The sequence below is a fragment of the Mytilus galloprovincialis genome, chromosome 5, assembly GCF_965363235.1.
Source record: "Mytilus galloprovincialis chromosome 5, xbMytGall1.hap1.1, whole genome shotgun sequence".
NCBI classification, from domain to species: domain Eukaryota; kingdom Metazoa; phylum Mollusca; class Bivalvia; order Mytilida; family Mytilidae; genus Mytilus; species Mytilus galloprovincialis.
The window spans coordinates 2,442,605-2,467,096 of NC_134842.1; the positions used below are offsets into that span (position 1 = coordinate 2,442,605).

Sequence of the window (24,492 nt, forward strand, 5' to 3'; positions counted from 1 at the left end):
AACATCTCCCCCTTTTAAAAAAGAAGCTTGTATGTATATGTTTCGGGTTGCCGGAAAGTCACATAATGTCGTCGGACGGTTTTCCCCCAGTCAAAGTTGGCCTGCAATTTCATTAATATGCTTCCCATGTATTTCTGTGTCTTTGCTTTATAGCAATAAGCGATCCAAATGAAAGTAAATCCAAGAAAAGTGCTTAAAACGCTATAAAAACGCAGTGTTTATCTAACATGATTAATTTTCATCCATGCAAATATAGAAATGATGAAAAACATGTACATATCTATATATCTGTGTACAAATATAATAGTTAAATAAGACATTATGGAAGGACAAGTTAGATGTGTCATATTCAACCTTCGTGACTACAAAGTTTGCTGCTAGCTATTCCATCTTCCTTGTAGAATCAAGGTACCAGAGGACTACACGTAATCCTAAACTAACCAACCATATTAGAGGCCTGGGTGATGGATGGTGGTAGGTACTTAGGGTATATAAGAGTGGTGTTTGCCGCCGACAGAAGCGCAGACAGTTGATTTCGGTACAGCAAACAGGTGAATATTAAAGATTTTGTTTCTTTCTAAAATAATAGGGAGATGGAGTATAATTGCCAATGAGACAACTACCCAACATACATATAGTTCAAATGAAGCGGATTTAAGCAACTGTATATCAATTTGTTTAGCTTATATTGTTTTAGGATTTGGAATGTTTAAAAGTTCTCAAAATAAAGGTAAAACTTTGAATTATATTTGCTTTTTATTAACAACTAAAATTAATGTAGATTTTATAAATTATATCCAGAATATTTCTGCAATATAACTGACCAAGCATTGCAGCACAACCTAATTGAATTAATTATTGGTATACAAGTATATGTAAAACGAAAATATATCGGGGCACATTTGTACTTTTCTTTTTAAGAAGAAATTTTAGCATATCAGAACTACTTCTTCGGATTATATGCTCAAAACAAGCGTATAGACTTATGAAAAAGAATTGACAAAATACCCCGGTTTTAAGGTTAAGACATTATATTATACCGCTTGTTTTTCAAGTTTATTATTTGTATGTTACAGAAAATGATGAAAATAGTTATCCTAGGCCTTATGGCCGCAATGGCATATGCAGGTAAGGATTAAGAAAGTATATTTTTGTTGATTTATGATAAACAAAATCACTACAAGCACTGAACATAGGAACAGTGCTAGTTATGTGCTTTATTTAAGTTACAGCGAAATTAAATGCACTTCACAATTCTAAGAGCGTACCCTCAAAAAAACATTGTCAACCTTGGCTTCGCCGCGGTTGACAATGTTTTCACGGGGTAACAATCTCCTCTATCACCCTCTCAGCTATGTGTTATTTACATAGTGTCGATTAGATCCGTTCGCTAATGTTTGCACTATTTGAATGTATGTAGGAGTATTTTAATATACACACGACAGTTACTAAAGCAATGAATTTATCTCGAAAAAATATATATATCTTTGAGATTTTTTTTAATGTGATATGATTGCAAATGAAAAAGTAATCTAAAAGAGTTCAAAAGACTAGTATGTTAGCAGCTATAGATCATAGCACGGCCTTCAACAATGATAAAACCTGAAATACGATAAAGGGTTCATTCATCTTATAAGATATGTTCTTGATATCCAATATATTTTAATTCATATAAATAACTTGTATAGAAAATCCAATAGGTTGTGTGTTGATACTTTGATATTATTTATCAAATATTAATAATTAATTTGATTATGTTGTAGCTCCCCCTATGAGGGGTATGGGTATGGGCATGGGAATGGGAATGCCACCTATGATGATGCCACCCATGATGATGGGCGGTATGTTGCCACGTAAGTTGTCCCTCTTTGATTGTTAAAGTTTACTTTAAGTTTAAAGTATCATTTTCATTTTAAAGACCCAGAAACAAACATAACTTCTTTTGTAAGCTGGTGTCCTAAGTTGTATTAGTCTTGTACATAGTTGAGCAATTGAATGCGCGCTAGATATACTGACTAGTCTAGGTTTAGAATAAATCTCACATGGATGTTACACCTGAAAACCGTCAGACTTTGCACAATAATGTGATGTTGCTAGATAAAATTAAATTACTAAAAGGGTTTTGACCAGTGTTTCAAATTTCACATCAAACAGTATGGGGCATGTTTCATTTACGCTTGTGTTTTAATTTTTTCCTCATGTCTAGCAAGTGACGCAAAAAAAAAAACGACGTGACGTAAAAAAAAGTCTGACATTTATTGATTATGTTATTATATTTACAGCTGAAGCACTGGACATGCTGAAGGACCATACACGGTCGTATATCTCTAATTGAATATCTTATTAATTACAGCTGAAGCTTTGGACATGCTGAAGGACCTTAAACCAGACGACATCAAAGAAGCCATCAAAAATATGCCACCACAAATGAGGAGCATGATGAAGGGAATGGGTACGTTATAACATCCTCTTCTTATTGAGTTACGTCCCCTTTGTTTTTCTCATTGAGTTACGTTCTTTTCTTCATTTTATTGAGTTACACCGCCTTTCTTCTTCTTATTGAATTACGTCCCTTTTCTTCTTATCATTCTTCTCTTTTTATTGAGTTACATTCCCTTTTAATTTTTTTTAAAATGAGAGACATCCATTGAGTTACACCCTCTTTCTTCTTCCGTTTGAGTTACATTCCCTTTCTTCTTCTCGGAGAGTTACACACCTTTTTCTTCTCCTCACAGAGTTTCACACTTTTTTCTTCTAATTGAGTTACAGTGTGTAAAAAGTGTAAAAATGGTACAAAAGTACCAAAACAAATATTGTCAACTTACAAAAATCTTTTCGAATCTTTTCGAACTTTTCATTGTTGCGTTGAATGCACCTTATAAGCAAGGATGATAAATCTAGAAAATGACTCGGTTGGGATGTACTATAGATAAATAGATATAGTGGGTCAATATATTTGATTCTATTTTATTTTAGGAATCTCTGAAGATCAAATAAACGAAGCCGTCAAAAGCCTTCCAGAAGATTTAACTCCTCTTGTTGAACAAATGAAAGAAAAACTAGGTAATACATTATAGATAAGAGTCTAGAGAAAAGTCGTTCGTATCATGCAGGATAACAAAATCATAATGCAAATGAAATATAACTAATAAATAAACCTATAAAATTACAAAAAAAACGCACTAACATACAAAGAAAGAAAAAGAAAACAATACATTGCACAAACAAAATAGCAAGAAAGTAATTAAAGGAATCAATAAGAAATAAAAAATAATCCAACAAACCAACAAAGAGTGAAAAAGTGTTAGTAGGTTTAAAATTGAGAACTATTGCATTACATATGATTTTTTTAAACTTTAAAAAGAACTTAAAATAGTTGGCATGCTAAAATCTGTGTTGAGAAAGAAAGTGTGTGCCGGCTTCTTTCAGATTTTGTACTAAAACAGATTTTAAAAACTATATATCATAGTTGTTCAAGATTACCATGTGGAGTATGATTTTTGTTTCAGAAAATCACCCAGAGGAAGTAGAAAAAGTCATGGCCAAAGTTGAACGTACGTATCTCGTCAAGAGCTACAGGAATTACTAAAAGTGACAAGTCACGTGATTTCAAAGCATAATAAAACTCTTATATTTCTAATTTTTATGTTTTTATTTTCGCAATTCAATATTGTTTAAACAGATAAGAAGGATTTAAAATAGAAAAGAAATCGCGTATCATACACATAAAAATAACATTGTCGACGCTCAAGTTCAAACTCAGTTTGTTGAATAAGAAAAAAAATTACTCTTCAGACAACACAACTCTGTGTCCACACTTGTTGAATAAGAACAAGAAAGAAATAACGATGAATTAGTATACAAATACATGACAAATTAACACTATTGAGTCGGTTAAAGAACTCATCATTGCTGTATATTGATAAATAATCTGATGAGAAACCTATATTACAGTTCCAAGAGAAATGCAAGGAGACATGAAAGAATCTGCTATCGATATTCTCAAGGGACAAATGCAAGAGATGGGCATGGACATCAAAGGTTAATATACTAGTATATTATATTAGTTAGTGTTCTCGTTTGAATTGTTTTTCATTTTCATTTCGGGACATTTTATAGCTGACTATGCGGTATGGGTTTTGCTCATTGTTGAAGGCCGTACGGTGACGTCTAGTTGTTAATTTCTGTGTCATTTTGGTCTCTTGTGGAGAGTTGTCTCATTGGCAAGCATACTACGTCTTCTTCTTTTTATATTATAAGTATTTGGTAATGGTTTACTTTTACAAATTGTGACTTCAATGGAGAGTTTTTTTCATTTGTACTCATACCACAACTTCGTATATCTATTTGGATCATTTATAAGTACTCGGTTAATAATGAATTACTTCTTGAGAAATTTTTTGTTAAGGTATTAGTATTGCATTATAAGGGTTCGATGAATTAGCTGTTGATTTAAGGCACTCCCCCTAGTCTTTTCAATATTTCCCCTTTTTAGCTTTGTTTGATCAACATATATATATATATATGTGCAAAATAAACTATGAACCCTGCCAAGTAGAAATCGTTATTTCTTCACATCAACGCTGACAACACCCATATATGTTACATATTAAAATAAAAAAAGATTAACTGAAAATGGCTACCGTATTTGCCCTATAATGGTTTACTATTATTTTTTTTTACTTGAATGGAGATTTGTCTTATTGGCACTCACACCACATCTTTTTATATCTATCTGTATGCTTGGTCATGATTTAATTATTAAAAAAACCTTAGGTTCTAACTTCCTCAGACAAAGATGAATTAACTTAGGTGGATTTGGTTATTATTGGTTTCCCCTTTGGGGATATAGCTCTTCAGATTTTTCGGTACTTATACATCCCTAGTTTTCAAATATTTGGTTTTGAGCGGACCGATGAAGGTTGTCCAGAAAAGTGCTCCTGATGCGTTTAAGTTTTATTTAAAGTTTTAATGTATGAATACAATTTCCTGTCATAACACAGGAAAACAAATAAGAAACGTATACACCCCCAGTACAATATGGGGATATGTACATACACTGTCATTCATAATATTACTTTATTATTGGTTGATAATGTTCAGTGGCAAATATTTCATTTATATTACACAGAAGACGAAGATATGTCCTCTGTCATGGACAAAGCAAGGACTGCCATCTCAAAAAAATTGAAAGAGGAGGGATTCGATATCGGTAAGTAATAGAGAAAGCTACTATAAAATATAAAACTGTCGTGTATATTAAAAGTATATTGGTACGATTGCCAATGAGACAACTCTCCACAAGAGACAGAATAACACAAAAAGTAACAGCTGTGTGTCTGTCATCTTAATCAACTAAATGCTGGGGGTGGGAATGGAAGGATTGATTTTGATAAGTAAACAAGAAAGTTAAGTATGCCATTCTAAAACAATTAAAGGACCACGTTTTAGGTAAGAAATGGAGAAAGAAAAATATGAAACCTTAAATTAATACTGTTCCTTTTTCTATTCTAACAATTGTTTAAATTTCGTTTTGTTCTTTTCCAGATGACCCAGAAGGTATGCAAGCCAAGATGATGGCTGAGATGAGAAAAATCACCAACGCAAAACGTGAGTCTTAGTCTCGCTTTGAATAAGCAGGAAATATTTGACGGTGTTCACGATGTTAAAGAAAATCAATCTTATCAAATCATCTTGTTTATCAACATAATTTATATTTTGCAACTTAAAAAATCATGATTATTTCATTGACTTACTAGTATTTCGTTTTCATTATGCCACATTAAACATTTTTCGGTTATAAGCCTGCCTCCTCGTTGTGTTAATTGCTATATGATTACTTGGCTGTTTTTATAGTGATCATTTGATTACCATACCAAATATTTCATGATTATTTGATTATGTGATAATCTAGGACTGCAGTTTTGATAATTTAATTGTCTTGTTAAAAAATAAATTAAAGAGTATGTGATTATATTGGAAAGAAAATTGTGATTATGTGATTACTTGGACACCTCTTGCGAGGCCTCATAAGTATTTAATGTCTTCTTTCTTCCTTTCGCTAGCTGATGAGAGTGACGAGGAAGTTAAGATCAAAGTCGCCAAGGATCTCCTCAAACAAATGAAAGAAGATGGACATGATGTCGACCCAGGTAAGATTTATATAACTATTTACTAATTGATTTTACCTTATTTTGTTAGGATGCTGTCTGTATGACGTTTAACCACTATTTATTGTTTTTTTTACTTTAAATAATCATATCCGTTTTTAGATTAAAATGAATTATAAAGTAACTTACGTCCTTACAAAGCTTGATGCAAACTATCGAACATTTCCCTTAGCCATATTCTACTAGTACTGTAAATGAAGATTTTTTTTTTATTTTATTCAGAAAAACCACAAGAATCAATGGAGAAATTGAAAACAGAATTGAAAAGCCAACTGAAAGCCATGGACATTGATGTTGATGAGGGTGAATTATATTTAGAAGATAATTCCGCTTCTAATAGTTAATAATAAATGTTGATTGATTGTTGATTGCTTAACGTCCCGTGGCAAATATTTCATGCAGGTTCAGGACGACAAAGATGTGTAGTTTTGGAGTACAGTCGTGTCCGATAATTCCGCCCCTCTGGTAACTCCGCCCACAGGGAAGATGAGCTCAATACAGATATAGATGCACGCTATAGCAGAGAGCATCAAAGAGATACGACTATACAATGTCCAAAATACTTTTTTTTACCTCTCTACAATAGAATGAATAATGTCAGCGATCCTCACTTTTCCTCCTGCTTTTAAACCTTGTAAATCATACCTTTTCCGTATATTATTTACATAGCTTGCCTTCTGTAAGTTTAAAGGAATACATTTTTTCATTGATTTAAATGCATTTTAGAGTAGAGAATATTTAGATAATTAAAATGCGCGTTAAACCAGCTGCCTAATTTTTCATATTTGACTTTCAGAGGACCTTAAAGCCAATGATTTCAAAGCCATTTTACAGAAACTTGTCGCCAGTGGCAAAGTCGGTAAGTTGTTTTTAAAATTGTTGAATAAGCTACCTCTTACTCTATAAGTAAAAAAGAAAGAAAAAAAGAACAGAACAGAACAGCGAAATGCACAATTTTCTATAAAAAGATTGATAAATTTGTAAAACCTATTTATCACATATTATATCAATGATATTATGTTATAGTTATTGACCAAGCAAGTCGGTAAAGGGGATTTAATCTGCACGGCTCGTGTGACCGAAGGAGTTCGGGTTAAAGGGTCACACGAGCCGTGCAAACTAATATGTTTGGCAGAACAGGTTGTAACTGGTTGAAACGTAGTACATCTTTCAGTAACTGCGAGTTCCCTTAGATCAGTGCAAATGTGTCTTTTGTTTTCATTTATTGTTTTGTTATATATCAGGCTGTTTTTTCTAGTTTGAATTGTTTCCAATTTGTCATGACGTTGCTATTGTAGCTGACTATACGATATTGAATTTGCTAATTGCAGAAGGCCGTGCTATGACCTATATAGCTGCTAATGTCCCAATCAATTGAATTATAAGGGATATTCTCGATGGATATCATATCGACACGAAAGAAATAAATAAAAAAAAAACACACACAAACACATGGTTACACTGTTTGTTTTCTTTTTAAGGAAACCCAATGCATTTAATGATGTCTGCCATGGCTACTTTCAGCAGTAAGTATTAATAGTAAATTGTTCTATCTTATTTGGTCTAGTTTGTAAGTCTGGAGGAGGGTGAAAGATTGCTGATACACGTCCAGTGGCAACTATAACAAGCATATTACATACATGACGTACATAAATCACCAATCAATCGACTGTACTAGAACGCCGCCATGATCACAATGTTGACTGTGCTGGTTCACAAATACCATTAGATAAATAACAAAAACTCCAGAGAAATGAGGAAAAGGAAAAAAAATCATAACGCTTTTTTCTCAATTATGAATAAATAGATTGATGATTATTTAAAAATCTGTTGACTATTTCCCGCACATCTCAACAGTCAACATGTAATAACTTTTAATGATTGAATAGCTTGAGAACACACGGTTTAGTTATCTGCTATCATTGTCTAAAACTATATGTAATTGTTTTAATCACACATTTTTTCAGGCGGAGAAATCCCACATGGAGGTCCAATGCCACCACCAATGATGATGCCACAAGAAATGCTACACCCAGGTAGATATTAGTTTATTTACATTTAAATAAATGTTATTTTCTTTCTATCAATATTCTAAAACTCTATATTATAATGAATACAGACTTTTTATTTTTGAGTCCTGCTGAAAAATGTATTTGGTAATTTTTCTCAAACTTATACTGTCAAATTATACAAGATACAAATTCAGCACGAATAATTAAATGCAGGGTAAATATCCCCCTCTATAATTTTCATCTTTTCACATGCCCAGATGCACGTTTGATGATTTCAATTTTATTTTTCAGTATACAGAAGGCAGCCACTTAACTCATACGTTGAAGGTACGATAATCAGCACGAAGTTTTCTATTGATCACTTACAAATATTAGAGAGCAGCTCAAGAAAGTCGAAAAGATTACATATGTATATCGTTGACCTAAAATATATTTACTGTTTAATAGACCGGTTTAAATACGGTAATGCCTTTGTCGTGTTTTACAGTTAATATGCGGATCCAGCCCCCCCCCCCCTTTCGTAGGGAAAAATGGTTGATTATATAGGGAGTCACTAAAGCAAGACTGTAGCGGGTCCCCTCCCTTATACAAAGTTCTTTGCAGTCTTAAGTTCTGAGTATTCACTGGACGTCTAATTGGTGGACACTCTCTAAATGCGCTTGTAGCGCAATCATTTGTATGAAAACCATTCATTTATAGTGAAAATCCGGAATACATCCCCATCTTCCATTAATATGTATAAAAACTTACATTCAGGGACTTTTTTTAAATGTATATGGTTACTACTGTAATATGTATTACCTGTGAAATCTCAATAACAAAATATGTATTCTCACTTTGATAAGGTGCCGAGGATGCTTTGGTTCATGTGTTCGGAGATGATGATGATGTTATCCAGAATCTGTTGGAGATTAAAGCCGGAGCAATGAGAGGTGTCCTCCCAGAACAAGCACTCTTCAGACTGATGAAGGACCTGATGCACTAGTATGTAGATTTATCATAAGATGAAAATCATTATATTCTTAGTATGAAACAATTTGATAATATACGTGTTTAAAAGGAAATACTCTGGATTGCATGTTGTCTGAAATGTATGTGCCAATGTCTGTGACGGGACTCTACTGCAGTAAATGTCAAGAACAACAAAAAACAAAAGCTTTACAAAACAAACATGTAGGTTTAAGATTTAAGTATTATGAGCTTTCATCAATAAGGAACTACTCAACATTAATCCTATTTTTTTTTGCATATTGCCAAAACAAGTAACAGAATGCATGGAAGTCACTATCCATTGAATTACAAATTGCTAATTTTGTTTTGGAAACATTGAAACCTCTATTAATATAAACACTATTATATTTCAGCCGTCTAGAGGCCCGTGTTCTCATTGCCCAGAACAGAATCCTTGAAGAGAAAGTAGCTGCATCCCAATTCCACGCCATGCCACCATTTGCCAGAAGCCCATTCGGTCTGAGAGTTCTTGGATGTAGACACCACCATTAAACGGGCGATACAAACTGCTGCTGCTCTAGAATCTGTGTTCCACTCTATGCTTTGTTGTGATACCAATAAACATCAGGTTTCAAAATCTTACTGTCAAACATTACAGTTGTCTTTCCTTTTCTTTTAATTGATGTTATGTATTAATTATCTTTGTTTGTGTGCCACATTACTGTAGACTCAATAAAAAACGAGTGGATTCACTGATGTTAGACTGTTAATTATTCTATACAGGATACGTTTATTTTCAAACAGAGCGCCATAAGAATCACTGCATGTGGACTAAAAAAAGAGCTCACTAAAAATACAACCTTTAAGTTCTAAACGTAAAAACCTTTGGAAACATAAAAGCTAAAACACAACAAAGTGGCAACCAATTGGTTTTTTTTAAACCCAAAACAGCCCTCGATCAAATGAGAAGATGACTGGCGAAGAATTGTTCATCAACCAACCAATTTTCATATATTTGAACCTTGTATTATCCAACATTGCGAAGAAAGGTTTTAATAAGGATCTTTGATCTGAATTTAATTAATTACGCGTTTAGGTCGAATAAAAAGAAGACAATCAATTAGCCTTCAGCCTCCCCCAACCGCCCCCATCCCCCAAAAAACAAAACAAAAAAGATTAACAAAAACATTAACAAAAAAAAAAACACACACAAAAAACACAAAGATGTCAAAGTCTATAACTCGAACTGAAGTTTAGTTACTTGAATATTCGATCACCTCACCCGATGACGTATTTATATAAGATGAGAGCACAGTATTTATCATATCTCAAATGGAGCATTTGATTTAAAAACATAATCAGAAACAGTACGATTCTTGATTCGTACAAAAATAAGGAAATGTGATATATTTGCCAATGAGACCACCATTCATTTTATTTCAAATGGTGTGGATTATATATAGTGAATATCATTTTGACGTTAAGGTGGCGAGTTCTTATAATTGCGCTTGAATAAAAAAAAACCAATTGTATCAAGAGCTCTACTTTTCAATCTCATGTGTTTAGATTATAAGCATGCATTTAACCCTGTAATCATGCTGACTGAACTAATTGCCAATAACGCATCTATTCTGCAAATCTCTAGGTGGGTTTCAAATCTGACACAAAATGGAGAAAAGGGATAGTGAGTATATGAATACATCACGCAAGATCAATGCGCAAACATGCTTTTCATTTCAAAATCCCATATGATGTCCAAAATATAGGTTGCAATTTAAAGCGTAGCAGTTAATGACAACTCGACTTACTGATAATATTAAGAAGATATATAGCGCATAACACAATGTAGAATTCTGACTATACAAAGAACCCACGTGACCCTTACCGTACAGACAAAAACAATATCGTTGAAATGAAATAGAATAACACGAGCCTCTTAAAACCCTCGGGATGAATGCAGGTGCAACGGATGGGAAAGCAATTCCTGCTCCATCAATGACACGTGGTCGTATTAGGTGATGAACAAGGAAAACTGACCGATGGACGGGATTTATGGTACGACAAATCAAGCATGTCCGTGGTCAACTGTGAAGAATAATCCCGTAATCTTCGATGATTCTTCGTAAAGCTGTCACGAAACCCATAAATTACAAAATTAATATTCAATATATATTTAATTTGGAGGTCGTGTTGTTTCTCAGAAATTATTTAACATTCTTATTCACAAAGATATGCCGTCTTCTTAAATATAACAATATATTTGAAAAATTTGTAGAATGCTTGAAATAGAATTCATACTAAATCTTAAAATAAGCTAACATGGCTATGGTACAGAAACTTCAGTCATGAAAGTATTTCGATAGTACTTATATAACCTAAGACACATAAATATAAGGTAATTATTTAAGGAAGTTTAGATTAAGACATTACATGTGAAGGAAGTAAACTTATAGCTTAAGGCAACTTTATAAAAACCATGCATTAATCGATTAACAGTTAGAAATCTTAAACTTGTCGTAAACATGTAAACGGAAGAAACTAACCTCATTGACAGTACTATTTTAACAAGTATCGAATAAGTTAAAAAAAATCTTGTTTTATGCTTTGAAATTTTTCCATCTGTATTTACTGTGAAGGGCAAGATTATTTCAGTATTACAACCATTGAACAAATCAAAATTATTCTGATTTAAAAAATAAATTAAATTGATAGCGATTTATTTTTAAACACGCAATTTATATGATGTAGATTCCGTGTTCACGCTTAGCTTCCTTCAAATGCCTTTCAGGAGAAGCGTTGACACAAGATCTATTTCAATCGGATTTTCAGTTTGCAGTTTAAAAAACCCAAACTAAATAAAAGTTTGAAAAAGAGAAATGCAAACAAACGTAAATCTGATTCGCATGTGCACAAATAAAAATCCATTTACAGTCTTACACATGCACATTATTGCACACCTGACAGATCTCTTCACACACATCATCTGTTAATCAAGTCAATTTCTATCTGCCCTGAAATTTTCAGATGAATCGGACAATGTTGGGTTTCTACCCCTTTTTGGTAATTTTAAGGAAATTTTGCCGGTTTTGGGTATTATCTTAAATATTATTATAGATAGAGATAAACTGTAAACAGCAATAATGTTCAGCAAAGTAAGATCTCCAAATAAGTCAACATGACCAAAATGGTCAGTTGATCCCTTAAGGAGTTATTGCGCTTTATAGTTATTTTGTAACAATTTTCATTAATTTGGTAAATGTTTGTAATTTTTACAAAAAATTTTCCTGTGTAACTGAAGGGCCAAGTTTATTATAGATAGAGAAAATTGTAAGTAGCAAGAATGTTTAGTAAAGTAAGATCTACAAACACATCATCATCACCAAAACACAATTTTGTAATGAATTCATCTGTGTTCTTTGTTTCATATGCACATAGACCAAGGTGAGCGACAAAGGCTCTCAAGAGCCTCTAGTTTTCACTCCTTATGCTTCAGATATCCATTTAGAAAAATATTACTTTTACTCTGCAAGGTCAAACCTGCCTGTCCCAAGCCCGTATAAAAGAGAAAGTCGGTCATAAAAAACAAATATTGCAAAAGGCGCAAATGTCTTTTCTTAAAAAGCGCAAATGTCCAATGATTTGAAGCGGAAGTGTCCAAAATAAAAAGCGGAAATGTCATATAAAAAAGCGCAAACGTCCCGTGTCGTCATCTTTGTACCTATAAAAGAAGAAAGTAAAGGGTTTAAACATTTCAGTTACCAAACATCCCTGACTTTTCCTTTATAACCATACTTTCCAATATGGATATAAAAAGTCTTAAATCACTTAGATCACTATGCAAGAGACAATCAAAAATAAAAATAGATAAAATAAACATTATGTATAAAGTATTAAGAAGATGGTACATTATTTAGGCATGGTCTAATACTTTGAAAACCATAAAAAATAAAGACATGTAATGGACAAAAAATGGGTTAGATCAACCTTTTGTCATTTAAACAAAAAATGTTAGCCAACTCCTTCTGGCCCAACAGGAGATTTTGTCCTAAATGGCATTTTTTTTCAATTTTGTTTCTGTTTTCTATTATCTTGGAACTATAAGAGATATGGATAATAGAGCCAATCAGGACAAGGTCTATAAACAAAATTGTCATTGGAGTTATTGCGCTTTTAGAATGATTTTTAAGCATTTACGGAATTTTAGAAGAAAACTATTATAATAATAATAGGAAATAAAAAAGGATGAATAAAGCAAAAATGATTACCGAGGCAATATCTACAAATCAGTCAGTCAATTCGTTTAAGGTGTTTTTTCTTACTTACTGTTTTATGGAATATACACCAAGTCTCATTTTATGCCTGTTTCACACATATCATATTATTATAATACTTATCAGATCTTATCAAAGCATCGCCATTTAGGTCCAAAATATTAAGGTACATAATTCCTATACAAAGAATTTTTTTATTCGCGTTAGATCGCCAGTTTTCACAGTGCATATATGTGAATTTCAAGTAAATGTTCTAAATAAACATGTGATACGGACTGTAAAATTGCAGACATGAACAGCATGTGAAATGCTTTATTTTCTTAAGAATTTACTAAACATTGGGGAAAAAATCAAACGAAAAGAAAACTCCTTTTATATACAGCATACCTCAAAACTGCATATGTATAGACATACATACCAAGAAAGAATATTCCCTCAAAATGTTTAATTCGATTATGTTCTTATTTATAAAATTCTATTAAATCCGAATAAAGTCTGCTCATATCGTTATGTCTCATAAATTAAAATGCATTAAGAAACATATTTTACAAAACATATGTAAAAAAAAAAATGAATAAAATCAAATGAAAAATGAATGAGAAAATGTCTCTTTCAAAAAAAAAAAAAAAAAAAATATATATGACGGTGCATATCTGATTAAATTACCGTCAAAAACAACACTTGTAAAATGTGCAGTTCCGACGGCTATGTTATATAACACAATGTAATACGCGGACGTTGTAAAAATGACATGATATCTACCGAGGGTAGTATATAAGGTCTGATATGTATCAATGTCGTCACATAAAGTCAAAAACAACACAAGTAAGTAGTTGTCGTTTAATTCTATCTATATATATTCTTTTATATCTTTTAATTTAGGTATCATTAATTTTCAACATTCTTATATATAAATATTTTCATAAATGTATAGTTGAATAATCAGTATATGATAAAAATGATAAATATATAAATTATTCCATTCGAGAAAAAAAGTTAAAATTATGACAAAAATGTGAAAACGATAAATATAAAATGTGAAAACGATATATAAAATGTGAAAACGATATATAAAATTTATTTTTCATATTGAAAGTACTGATAAAAGGAAAAATGAAATCTACTCGGTAAACTAAATTAAAATGGAATCTACTCGGTAAACTAAATTAAAAATAATAAAAATACAAAAAACAAAATACAGTTCACATGCATGTATTAGTAAAATCTGAATTTGTCTTTACAGAATGATGATTAAATTAGTAGTCCTAGGCATGTTGGCCGCATGCGCCATGGCACAATGTAAGTAAACACAGTCTTAAGTTTTCCCTGTACTATAGATTTATTTTTTTAAATTGTCATTTTCAGTCCTTAAGTCTTTTCTTGTGTGACTAAGTTTTTTGTTACGTTGTTGTTGCATTGTTTTTTTAACATTTTGGCAGCCAAAACAAATTAAGTATACATTTCAAGAGTTAAAATATGTTATAAAATAGCAAGTTTATACATTTGCAAAAATGAACATTTTTATTTTATTCTGACATCAGTAAAGATACCCTCTGTTCATTTCATGTAAATGAGTTTATTTTCTGTTTACAGTCCTAATGATGGGTTTTATTCGTGTAGATAATGATTTCTCCTTTTCTGTTTACAGTCCCAATGATGGGTTTTATTCATGTAGATAATGATTTCTCCTTTTCTGTTTACAGTCCCAATGATGGGTTTTATTCATGTAGATAATGATTTCTCCCTTTCTGTTTACAGTCCCAATGATGGGTTTTATTCATGTAGATAATGATTTCTCCTTTTCTGTTTACAGTCCCAATGATGGGTTTTATTCATGTAGATAATGATTTCTCCCTTTCTGTTTACAGTCCCAATGATGGGTTTTATTCATGTAGATAATGATTTCTCCTTTTCTGTTTACAGTCCCAATGATGGGTATGGGAGGATTCGGTGGCATGGACCTGAAAAACATTGAGAGCATGATCCCAGAAGGTACATTCGATATGATAAAAAACATGAAACCAGAGGATATCAAAGAAGCCATCAAAAATATGCCACCAGGAATGGGTGACATGCTCAAGGGAATGGGTAAGTCATCATCATCATATTCACGGGTCACATGATACGGGCACATGATACGGGGATTGCTGATATGATAAATTGCGCCAAATGGACGATTCACTCAAACAATTATATAAAAAATTAGAACTATATATTCACAGTTTTATACTCACTCGCTCTAATTTTAATTATTCAAAATCGCAATTTCTCATCTCATTAGATACTTTATAATTCATATAAACCAAGATTACCATTATTGTTGGTTTTTTAAGGTACCGTAACTTTCTAACAGCCGAACAGTTGAACTACTGATTTCACTCTGAAGTCCGTCTGTTTCTATCCCCTTTATATGTATTCATACCCCTGACTTATGATATTTTGTGTGATCTTGATTAGTGTAGATTCTCCAAACTATATCACCGTATATAATTGTTTTAGGAATCTCTGAAGATCAGATTAAAGAAGCCGTCAACAACATGCCAGAAGATATGGACATGGCCGCCATGTTCGACCAGGCTAAAGACAAAATGGGTAAGAATTAATCTAAAATCTGCCTTTTTGCAAATCTAATCTATGTATTCAATTGCTGTTTGGATTTCCTCCGCTTAATTAATACCAAAGAAAAGGGGTTCCAACCTAATTTACATTCTTTACTTAATTGAAATTCTATTCTTCCATTCAAATGACTCAGACACCTTAAAAAGTAGAAAAAGATATACCAAGGAATAAAAAAAAAGCAGTAAACAAAGAAAAAAATATTATACCAAGGTAAAAAGACAAACGTCCGAAAAAACAAACAACAAAGTAACACACAAAATAAGATTGGGCTCTCGATACAAACGACGGCTTAATGAAGTTAGTCAATTATTGTAAAAATAAAGAAATCAAGAGGGAAAGATCTTACTGGGATTCCCCTCCGAATTTTGAGATCGTGGTAACTTCGGTTACCATCATTTGCTTGTCAACAGGTCAACAGTGCGATAAAAAAATCCATTCTTTTTTGTTAGATTTCGAAGTTTTATTATTTTCGTTTAATTTTTTCTCAGGAGATCTCGTTGACAAAAGCAAAGACGAAATGAAAAGCCAGCTGTCAAACGAACTTAGCGAAATAAAGGAAGAAAAAAGGAAAGAACTTGAAGAAGCAGGTATTGACTTGTCCGGTGGCGTCAGCGGTCTCATGTCTCAGATGATACCAGAAATCACAGAAATGTTCGGAGAAAAACTTAGGGCCGAAGGAATCGACACTGGTGAGTACCAGCTATAGAAAATAATTAAATCACGTGATGTCAACTTTTAAATCTATCTACTGAGGTTGTATCTACGAAACTTTTTTGTATAAAAGCAAAGAGAAAACAAATATCATCCTTATCATATTCTGAAATGTGTATATCTGATTGACATTTCAAAATGTAAACAAATATTTAAAAAAAATGATTCTGTCTGAGGTAAAATATTTATGTAAACCTAACCCGAATCTTTTTCAGATGATCGTGAAAAATTGAACGAAGAAGTACGTAAACAGATGCGTGAGTTCGCCGGAGCTGATGAAGATGATACTGATGAACAAGTCAAGGAAAAGTTCATGAAGGGATTCCTTGAAGAAATGAAACAAAATGGCTTCGAGATCAAATCGGATGATATGGCTGAAGGATTCCAGGAACTCAAGAAACAAATCGTTGATGAGCTTAAAGATATGGGATTCGAGATTGAAGATGGTAATATATATATATATTTTATGCACTTTAAGCACTTAAGTCAAAATGGGAAAGGAGGGTTAATGGCAAACAACACACAATAAGCTATTTCGGGAATAGAAAATACAAAACCATTCCTCAAAAAAATCAAGACATTCACTTGTATGTTTTAATATTTTTAAAAAAAGAAAGAAAGAAAAAAAAAACATTAAAAAATTGTCTCATTTCTTAAAAAATACACTTAAGCCTGATTCATAAAGAAGCACAAGACCATTGTCAATTCGGCTTATTATTCTATATTTTCAAAACATCAAATATTGTATTTAATAAGTAACAGAAATATATATATATATGTTTTCATAGAATTACTTTTACTTTGCAGAAGATGTGTCCAACCTCCCAGAAATGATGAAGAAAATGATGAAGAGTGGAAAGTTCAACCCCCAAATGATGATGGGAATGGTCGCCCCAATGATGCAAGGTATTTAGTCAGATCTTTATATCGGCAGCAATATCGGATTTTTTTTCGTGGCTCCATATTTTTATTTTGTTTATACCCTTTAATCTTTCACTATGTCAAGTTTCATGCTTTTACCATAAAGTGATCAATTATTAGTGTATCTGTATCTAAATAATCTATTCATATAAAATTATTTGCAAATTCTGGAAAAAAAATAAATGGTTCTGATGTGTAAAATGTATGTATACTGTAGTTCTTGTTTGAAGGAAAACGTAAATTTTTAGAAGAGAATTAATATAAATCAAGACATTTAAGACATTTTAGACATAGCAATAACAAAGCCGAGGATTTCACGTTAACAAAGTATATATACTATCGTCCAATCATAATCATCGTTACAAACGAGTTACATAAGAATCTTTCATTGGTTGATTTGATTTTACAGGTCCACCAATGATGGGACCAATGGGACCAATGGGACCACCAATGATGCAAGGTCCACCTATGGGAATGAGACCACCTATGGAAGGTCCAATGAGGCCACCAATGGGAATGAGAGGAATGAACCTGAATCTTGACATCGATATCAATCAGAGACCACAGACTCCAGTCGTAACCCCAGGCTACGTTCAAGGTAATTCACAATTTTTCATTCTTTAAACGTTTTCTTAACCAGATTACAGAGAACTGTCAGTGTAAATGTTTTAGAGTACAATCTATAGAATTACTTTTGGGAAACCATATGTCTAATCACATTTCTGACTTTTTCTAAGCATATGTGGTATTATGCACGAAAGCGCTGTAAATAAAAGCAAAAAGTCGAAGATAAAAGTTTGTTCTCAAATGACAAAAGTTTAAAATAAAGTTGGCATCACTATCATTAACTTGATTAAAGTCATATTTGTGATATTACAATGTGCTTCTGTTTGTCAATATCTTACCATTATGCATGGTTGTAACTCATGTTATGTTTGTTATACTTTCAGGAGCCGAAGATGCTCTTTTGCACGCTCTTGGTGATGACTCTGACGTTGTTAGACACGTGATGGCAGTCAAGTACGGAGCTGAAACCGGAACTGTCATGGAAAGTGATCTCCACGAAATTCTCAGAGATCTCATGCACTAGTAAGAAATTTTTTTTATTAGTTCTTTGTATAATATATTTATATGATTGACTCGAATATAAATTCCCAAGAAATTAACTTCGTTAAGAAACTTTGTTTATCTATTCTTGCTTAGTACACAAGTTGTGTAAATAACTGAAATGGTTTCCTTTTTTCTCCTTCAAATTAATCAAAATATAAAACTATCTAGACATTTTGATTTCTATCATTAAAATAAGTATTTTTGAAATTATAATTAGTTACTAAAGATCTTAAAAGCAGCAATCCATGTTTTCAGTATGATATTGTCTTCATTGAAAACTGCACAAGTAATTCGTGGTTAGTCTGACTCTTTGTGCAATCGAAGACCACCTAGCTAACAATGTTATTTGGTACTACTATGTATTACACGAAGACCACCGAGCTAACAATGTTATTTGGTACTACTATGTATTACAATTCCTTGTATAAACCAATGAAGAATGCAGGGTAAATTGTGCTATGATTAACACATTCATTTTTTTCTCTTTTTCCAGTCGTCTTGAAGCCCGTGTTCTGATGGCCAAGAACCAGATGCTCAGAAACAGACTTTACGATGTTATGTTGTAAAGAAATAGACGTTGCCGTAACCATGGTGATTGGGGGAAAAGACTACTTCTACAAAACCCACGAACTTTACATAAAACAAAAGTGTTGCATTGATATGTGTGCTCTTTGAAACTTATAGATTGGTGTAATTTTGATATTACAAGAACTTAATTCATATTTATAATGTTGTTAAAATTATAATAGGTTGCAAACTTCAAACACTCTCTCTTTCAATAATGTTTTTGGGATGCAGCTGACCATTTGAACTAAAGCAAAATAATAAAAAAAAAAATCAATTGGAAAATGAACAAACTTTTAAGATGCTTCCAATTTTAAAAGCTGCTAAATTCAAAGATATAAGAGTTTATTGTGAAAATGTGATAATATTTCTTTAAACCTCTGGCGTTAGATGAAGAATGGGTAATTTAACTTTCAGCATACATGCATATATAATTGTTAAAATTTGAAATACAGATATCTTTAAAATACACGTCCTCGCATGGCTTCCAAAATGTCGCATATGAATTTTTATTTGCTTAAATTACCTTTTCACATAAATGGGTTTGGTGCTGGGCGGGAGGAAACTATAATACTCCAAAATGTCATAACCATTAAAACATTTAAAAAAAAAGACGTTACAAAATTTCTATAATCCCAATTGTTTGTTGAGCTTGCTTAAAAAATATTGTTCATTTCTTTTTTTCTTTATTTCCTTATTTCTGTAAAAATATTAACAGAAATAACCAAGTTTTTATGTCACATCCATTTACAAAAATATGAAGTTCACATACAATTTGGTAACAAGCATTTCAACCAAATCTGCAAAGCCTGTTCGTGAGATTTTAATGTTGTTATAAAAAAATAGTAATAAGTTCATCGACGATACATATAACCGATTTTATAAACTCTGAGACGATTTAATCTGGTAAATATAGATCACTGTAAAGCAAGCGAAACATCATGTATCTTGTATGATAGATTCTAAGCATTCTAGATGATATTATCAACTATGCTTGCATTAAACTCAGTGATAAGTTAGGAACGAGCAATATTATATAAGTTATTTTATAATGGTTAAAAGATGGCAACTACTTTTATTTGGTGCATAAACAATGATTTTCGACATTTTGGTGCATACATAATGGGTTTCAGCAGAAAATTGATAGTTGAACCCATAGAGCCAAATTTATTTGTACATCTATCAAGGGTTATGCCTATAAAACCTTTAATGAAAAAGAACTGTTTGCTTTTGTCTGTCATGATTACTTACATGTATATATATTGTGTGATATTAACAATAGTACAATAAAAGTGTTCCAAAAATTACTTGTTTTGAATAATAATACACACGCCATCCCAGTTCATCAGAGTGTCACTTTTTGTATGAAAATTAAATGGTTGGTACAAGCGGGATTCTAATCCAAAAAAAACAAAAACGAATTCTCTAAAAGCAGCAACCAAACCGAAAATGTCAGTAAAATGTAATCGTTATGACCATTTGATACCTCATGAACATGTCTACTTTACTGTATGGAACGCCATCACTGCCTTATAAGAAGAAACTACTATGACATGATGCAAATGTTGCTCACATGATGTGAATTCTCCTTTATATGATGTGAATTCTTCTTTACATGATGTGAATTCTTCTTTACATGATGTGAATTCTTCTTTACCTGATGTGAATTCTTCATTACATGATGTGAATTCTTCTTTACATGATGTAAAATCTTCTTTACATGATGTGAAAACTTAATTACATGATGTGGTTTCCTCTTTACATGATGTGAAAACTTCATTACATGATGTGAAAACTTCTTTAAATGATGTGAACACTTCATTACGTGATGTGGTTTCCTCTTAATATGATGTGAAAGTTTTATTACATGATGCGAAAATTTCTTTACGTTATGTTAAAAAATCTTTTATGTCGTATTTCTATTACAATATGCCAAAATATATACATCGTAATGTCAAATTGGTATTACGAGGTAAGAAACACATATGACGTTATGTGAACACTTCATTATGTCAAAACATCTTTATAAGAACACGGGACCTCTCGGACGTTATTATTGTTATTCAGACTCCTTTGATTTTTTCCAAAGCTTTAGGGTAAAATATTTTGCCCCATAACACCTATTTTTATTTTCATAAAAATCTTCAATAGCTAATTTTGAGATCCAATTAATACCAATGCAAATGCAAGGTAAAAGTCCAATTCATCCTTTTCCCGCCATTTTTTAAAACTGAAATATCTCAAGAAGGAGCTCCATGACCTATCAATATCTTTTAGCTTATTTTTTTCCTTCGCTGATGCTCTTTCGACTTATACATGTAGTATCAATTTTAATTTCTGAATTTTTTTTTAATTTCAACTAAGTACATACTTAAATGCATTTAAAGGGAGCTGAATATAAAATATCTGTAAATTATGAGTGATGCTATACATTTAAAGCTTATAAGCATGGCCATGTCATATTTAAAAATTTTTTTTTTAAGTATAAGTCATTTTTTTTTATATGTTTATATAAATTTAGGAACCTAATTCAAATGAAATTTATATGAAAATATTACTTTTTAGAGGCAATTTTGGCAAACCCCTTCCAAAAAATATTCGAAAATACTTCTCCTATATCATGTATATTCAGAAGCTATACGGTACATGTACAATTGTTTCACTTACGTTACTTTGTTACATATCTCACTTTGAAATAAATAAATCTATTAACTTATCTAAACTTAAAAAAATAAATCCATACAAAAATAGCTAAGAAGTGATACACAAGCATAAAAAGTGTGGACAAAGAAGACCAGTATGGGTAGTATCCAGCATTCTGAAAGTATTGCATGGCAAAACATAGTCCCCTACCAGTTAAAATTCATTATTCTCAAACAGAAAATTTGAAATTGATGTGTAAATTGTAATGTTAAAAGTAGATACCAAATATCAAATCAATATAACGGTAGTTAGACAAGCATGACTAAAACATGTGCAGAACATTGTTTGATTTTTCTAGGTCTAAGGATCATTTGAATTTGCAAAATATCATCAAATCAAAACTAAATTTAAACTTGATCTGTAACTTGTAATGGTAAAACTATAAAACAGATTTCAAATCTAAATCTGTAAGTTAATGACAAAAAAAATAGTGGAAAATTTATTTCTTGCATTATTTTTCTAAGTTCGATGACCATAAAATTGCAAACACAATTCGCACTTGATCTGTAACTTGTCATGGTTTTACTAATAATTTCTATGTCAAATTTTAAGTCAATGTCTTTAAAAAACATAAAAGTGAATTTTCTAAGTCCAAGGGCAATAACTCTGCAAAAAATCCTCAAACCGTTACAAAACTTGAACTTGATTTGTAACTTGTCATGCGTATATTATATACTAAATATCAAATCAATATCTTCAAGCATGGCCAACAACAGTGACATATCTCTTGCACGTAAAAGACATTCTTGTAGATTTCGAAACCGAGTAGGCTAATGCCGCTACAAGGCAGCACTCGCATTTGCAAAGTGGAAAGGGATTTATATAAGTTGCAAAACGTGTTACCGAATCCACTATAAATAAATACGTTTTAAACTAAAAAATGCGGAAAGCTAATTTTCTAGACGGACAAAGTGCAAACCTAAAGTCCCCTTCAACTTCGTTGGTAAGGGACCCATAAACGTTTAGTATATAATACTGAGGTTTCCTAAAATATAAACCTTATAATAGTGTAATAAATGTGCCTAGTTAATTCCCCTTACTTTTGGATAGATTAATTATTTGATGATTAAATGTTTATTTTAAGTTTTATTTGATTTAAACTCCACAGTGAGATAAAAGTAAGGATTGTTAATTTAACTGTTTTAGTATTTAACTTTTGATGTTTCTGTAATATTTTATGAATATTAGTTTATTCAATTTGTCTTCAGTACCTTTAATGTAAAAGTTAACCGGTTTAATGACAATATAAGGATTTTAATTGGGTTTTTTCAGTCGGAGTCGGCCTTGTACAGGCCTCCAAATACTCACCGGACTGTATCAGTCCACTTCAGTTTCAAGTTAGTCACCACTTCGGTGCAGTTTGATAGAGTTAGTCACCTCTTCTTGTTGCAATTTACTACTTAAAACACAACGCGAAGCCAATTTAATTTACTAAAGACTAACTCTTGGGAACACTTTATTTTTCATTTTACATTTGAAATTACTCTATTTTTGAACTTCATTTAAGAAAGTTTTTTGATTCTTGTTTGTCGGCAATTATTGTACATTTGTGACTAAACATAGTTTCATTTGATTAATTGTCTGTTGTTCCGCCATAATCTGACGTCAGGTGTCCCGATGGTCGAATAGGGACACAATACTGGCAACTACACGTCCCGGGAGGTGTCGTCACCGACCCTCTCCGTTACAATAACACTACCATAAAAATACACCACCAAGAACGTTTCTATAAAGTTTTGAACCCTTGAATGACCTTAAATCCTATATATCCTTAACAAGCCTATGGACTGTGCAACAAAACGTTTATAGTGAAAATATATAGGGCACAGATTTTGGGTTAAGGAGTTATGGAGCACAATAATACTGTAAACGGCCAAACCTAATAATAAAAAAGACAAAGCACGCTTCTATCAAGTTTTGAACCCTTTACATGACATAAAATTATCAGGTGACGTTCACATCAGGTAATGCAGTTCTAGCATTACGTACTGCAATATACACATCATACACTAAAGTATTTGCATCATATACAAGCGTTTTTATTTTAACAGCACATAAGGAAAGTTTCGCATCATGTAATGAAACAACCACATCACGTAAAGACGTTTTTACATCATGCAATGAAGTTTTCACATAATGTAATGAAGTTTTCACATCATGTAATGTAATGAAGTTTTCACATCATGTAATGAAGAGTTCACATCATGTAATGAAGAATTCACATCATGTAATGAAGAATTCACATCATGTAATGAAGTATTCACATCATGTAATGAATTATTCACATCATGTAATGAAGAATTCACATCATGTAATGAAGAGTTCACATCATGGAAAGAAGAGTTCACATCATGTAAAGAAGAATTCACATCATGTAATGAAGAATTCACATCATGTAAAGAAGAGTTTACATCATGTAAAGAAGAATTCACATCATGTAATGAAGAATTCACATCATAT

At 31.9% G+C, this 24,492-nt stretch overlaps 2 protein-coding genes across 2 annotated transcripts; both read left to right on the forward strand.

Moving 5' to 3' along the window:
* Positions 1 to 461: 461 nt before the first annotated feature.
* LOC143074955 (uncharacterized) lies at positions 462 to 9,788 on the forward strand. Its single transcript, XM_076250158.1, has 17 exons — positions 462 to 551; positions 1,077 to 1,128; positions 1,764 to 1,853; positions 2,354 to 2,452; positions 2,977 to 3,063; positions 3,510 to 3,554; positions 3,955 to 4,041; positions 5,132 to 5,212; positions 5,548 to 5,610; positions 6,066 to 6,152; positions 6,393 to 6,473; positions 6,967 to 7,029; positions 7,652 to 7,696; positions 8,138 to 8,206; positions 8,474 to 8,509; positions 9,028 to 9,166; positions 9,547 to 9,788. Exons 2-17 carry the CDS (start codon positions 1,080 to 1,082, stop codon positions 9,683 to 9,685), a joined length of 1,260 nt encoding a protein of 419 aa, XP_076106273.1. The 5' UTR covers positions 462 to 551; positions 1,077 to 1,079; the 3' UTR covers positions 9,686 to 9,788.
* Positions 9,789 to 14,195: 4,407 nt separating this feature from the next.
* Positions 14,196 to 20,634, forward strand: LOC143074956 (uncharacterized). The gene is made up of 10 exons (XM_076250159.1): positions 14,196 to 14,229; positions 14,648 to 14,703; positions 15,328 to 15,492; positions 15,904 to 15,996; positions 16,512 to 16,712; positions 16,950 to 17,180; positions 17,542 to 17,640; positions 18,065 to 18,253; positions 18,606 to 18,744; positions 19,259 to 20,634. Exons 2-10 carry the CDS (start codon positions 14,649 to 14,651, stop codon positions 19,329 to 19,331), a joined length of 1,245 nt encoding a protein of 414 aa, XP_076106274.1. The 5' UTR covers positions 14,196 to 14,229; position 14,648; the 3' UTR covers positions 19,332 to 20,634.
* The last annotated feature ends 3,858 nt before the right edge of the window (positions 20,635 to 24,492 follow it).

Excerpts from the sequence above, each read along its gene's own strand:
- LOC143074956 (XM_076250159.1), top strand. The coding sequence starts at position 14,649 with ATGATGATTAAATTAGTAGTCCTAGGCATGTTGGCCGCATGCGCCATG. Across the intron at positions 15,997-16,511 it reads CCAGGCTAAAGACAAAATGG|GAGATCTCGTTGACAAAAGC; the intron begins GTAAGAATTAAT and ends ATTTTTTCTCAG. Across the intron at positions 17,181-17,541 it reads GGGATTCGAGATTGAAGATG|AAGATGTGTCCAACCTCCCA; the intron begins GTAATATATATA and ends TTTACTTTGCAG.
- LOC143074955 (XM_076250158.1), top strand. The coding sequence starts at position 1,080 with ATGATGAAAATAGTTATCCTAGGCCTTATGGCCGCAATGGCATATGCA. Across the intron at positions 3,064-3,509 it reads ACAAATGAAAGAAAAACTAG|AAAATCACCCAGAGGAAGTA; the intron begins GTAATACATTAT and ends TTTTTGTTTCAG. Across the intron at positions 7,697-8,137 it reads TGCCATGGCTACTTTCAGCA|GCGGAGAAATCCCACATGGA; the intron begins GTAAGTATTAAT and ends ACATTTTTTCAG.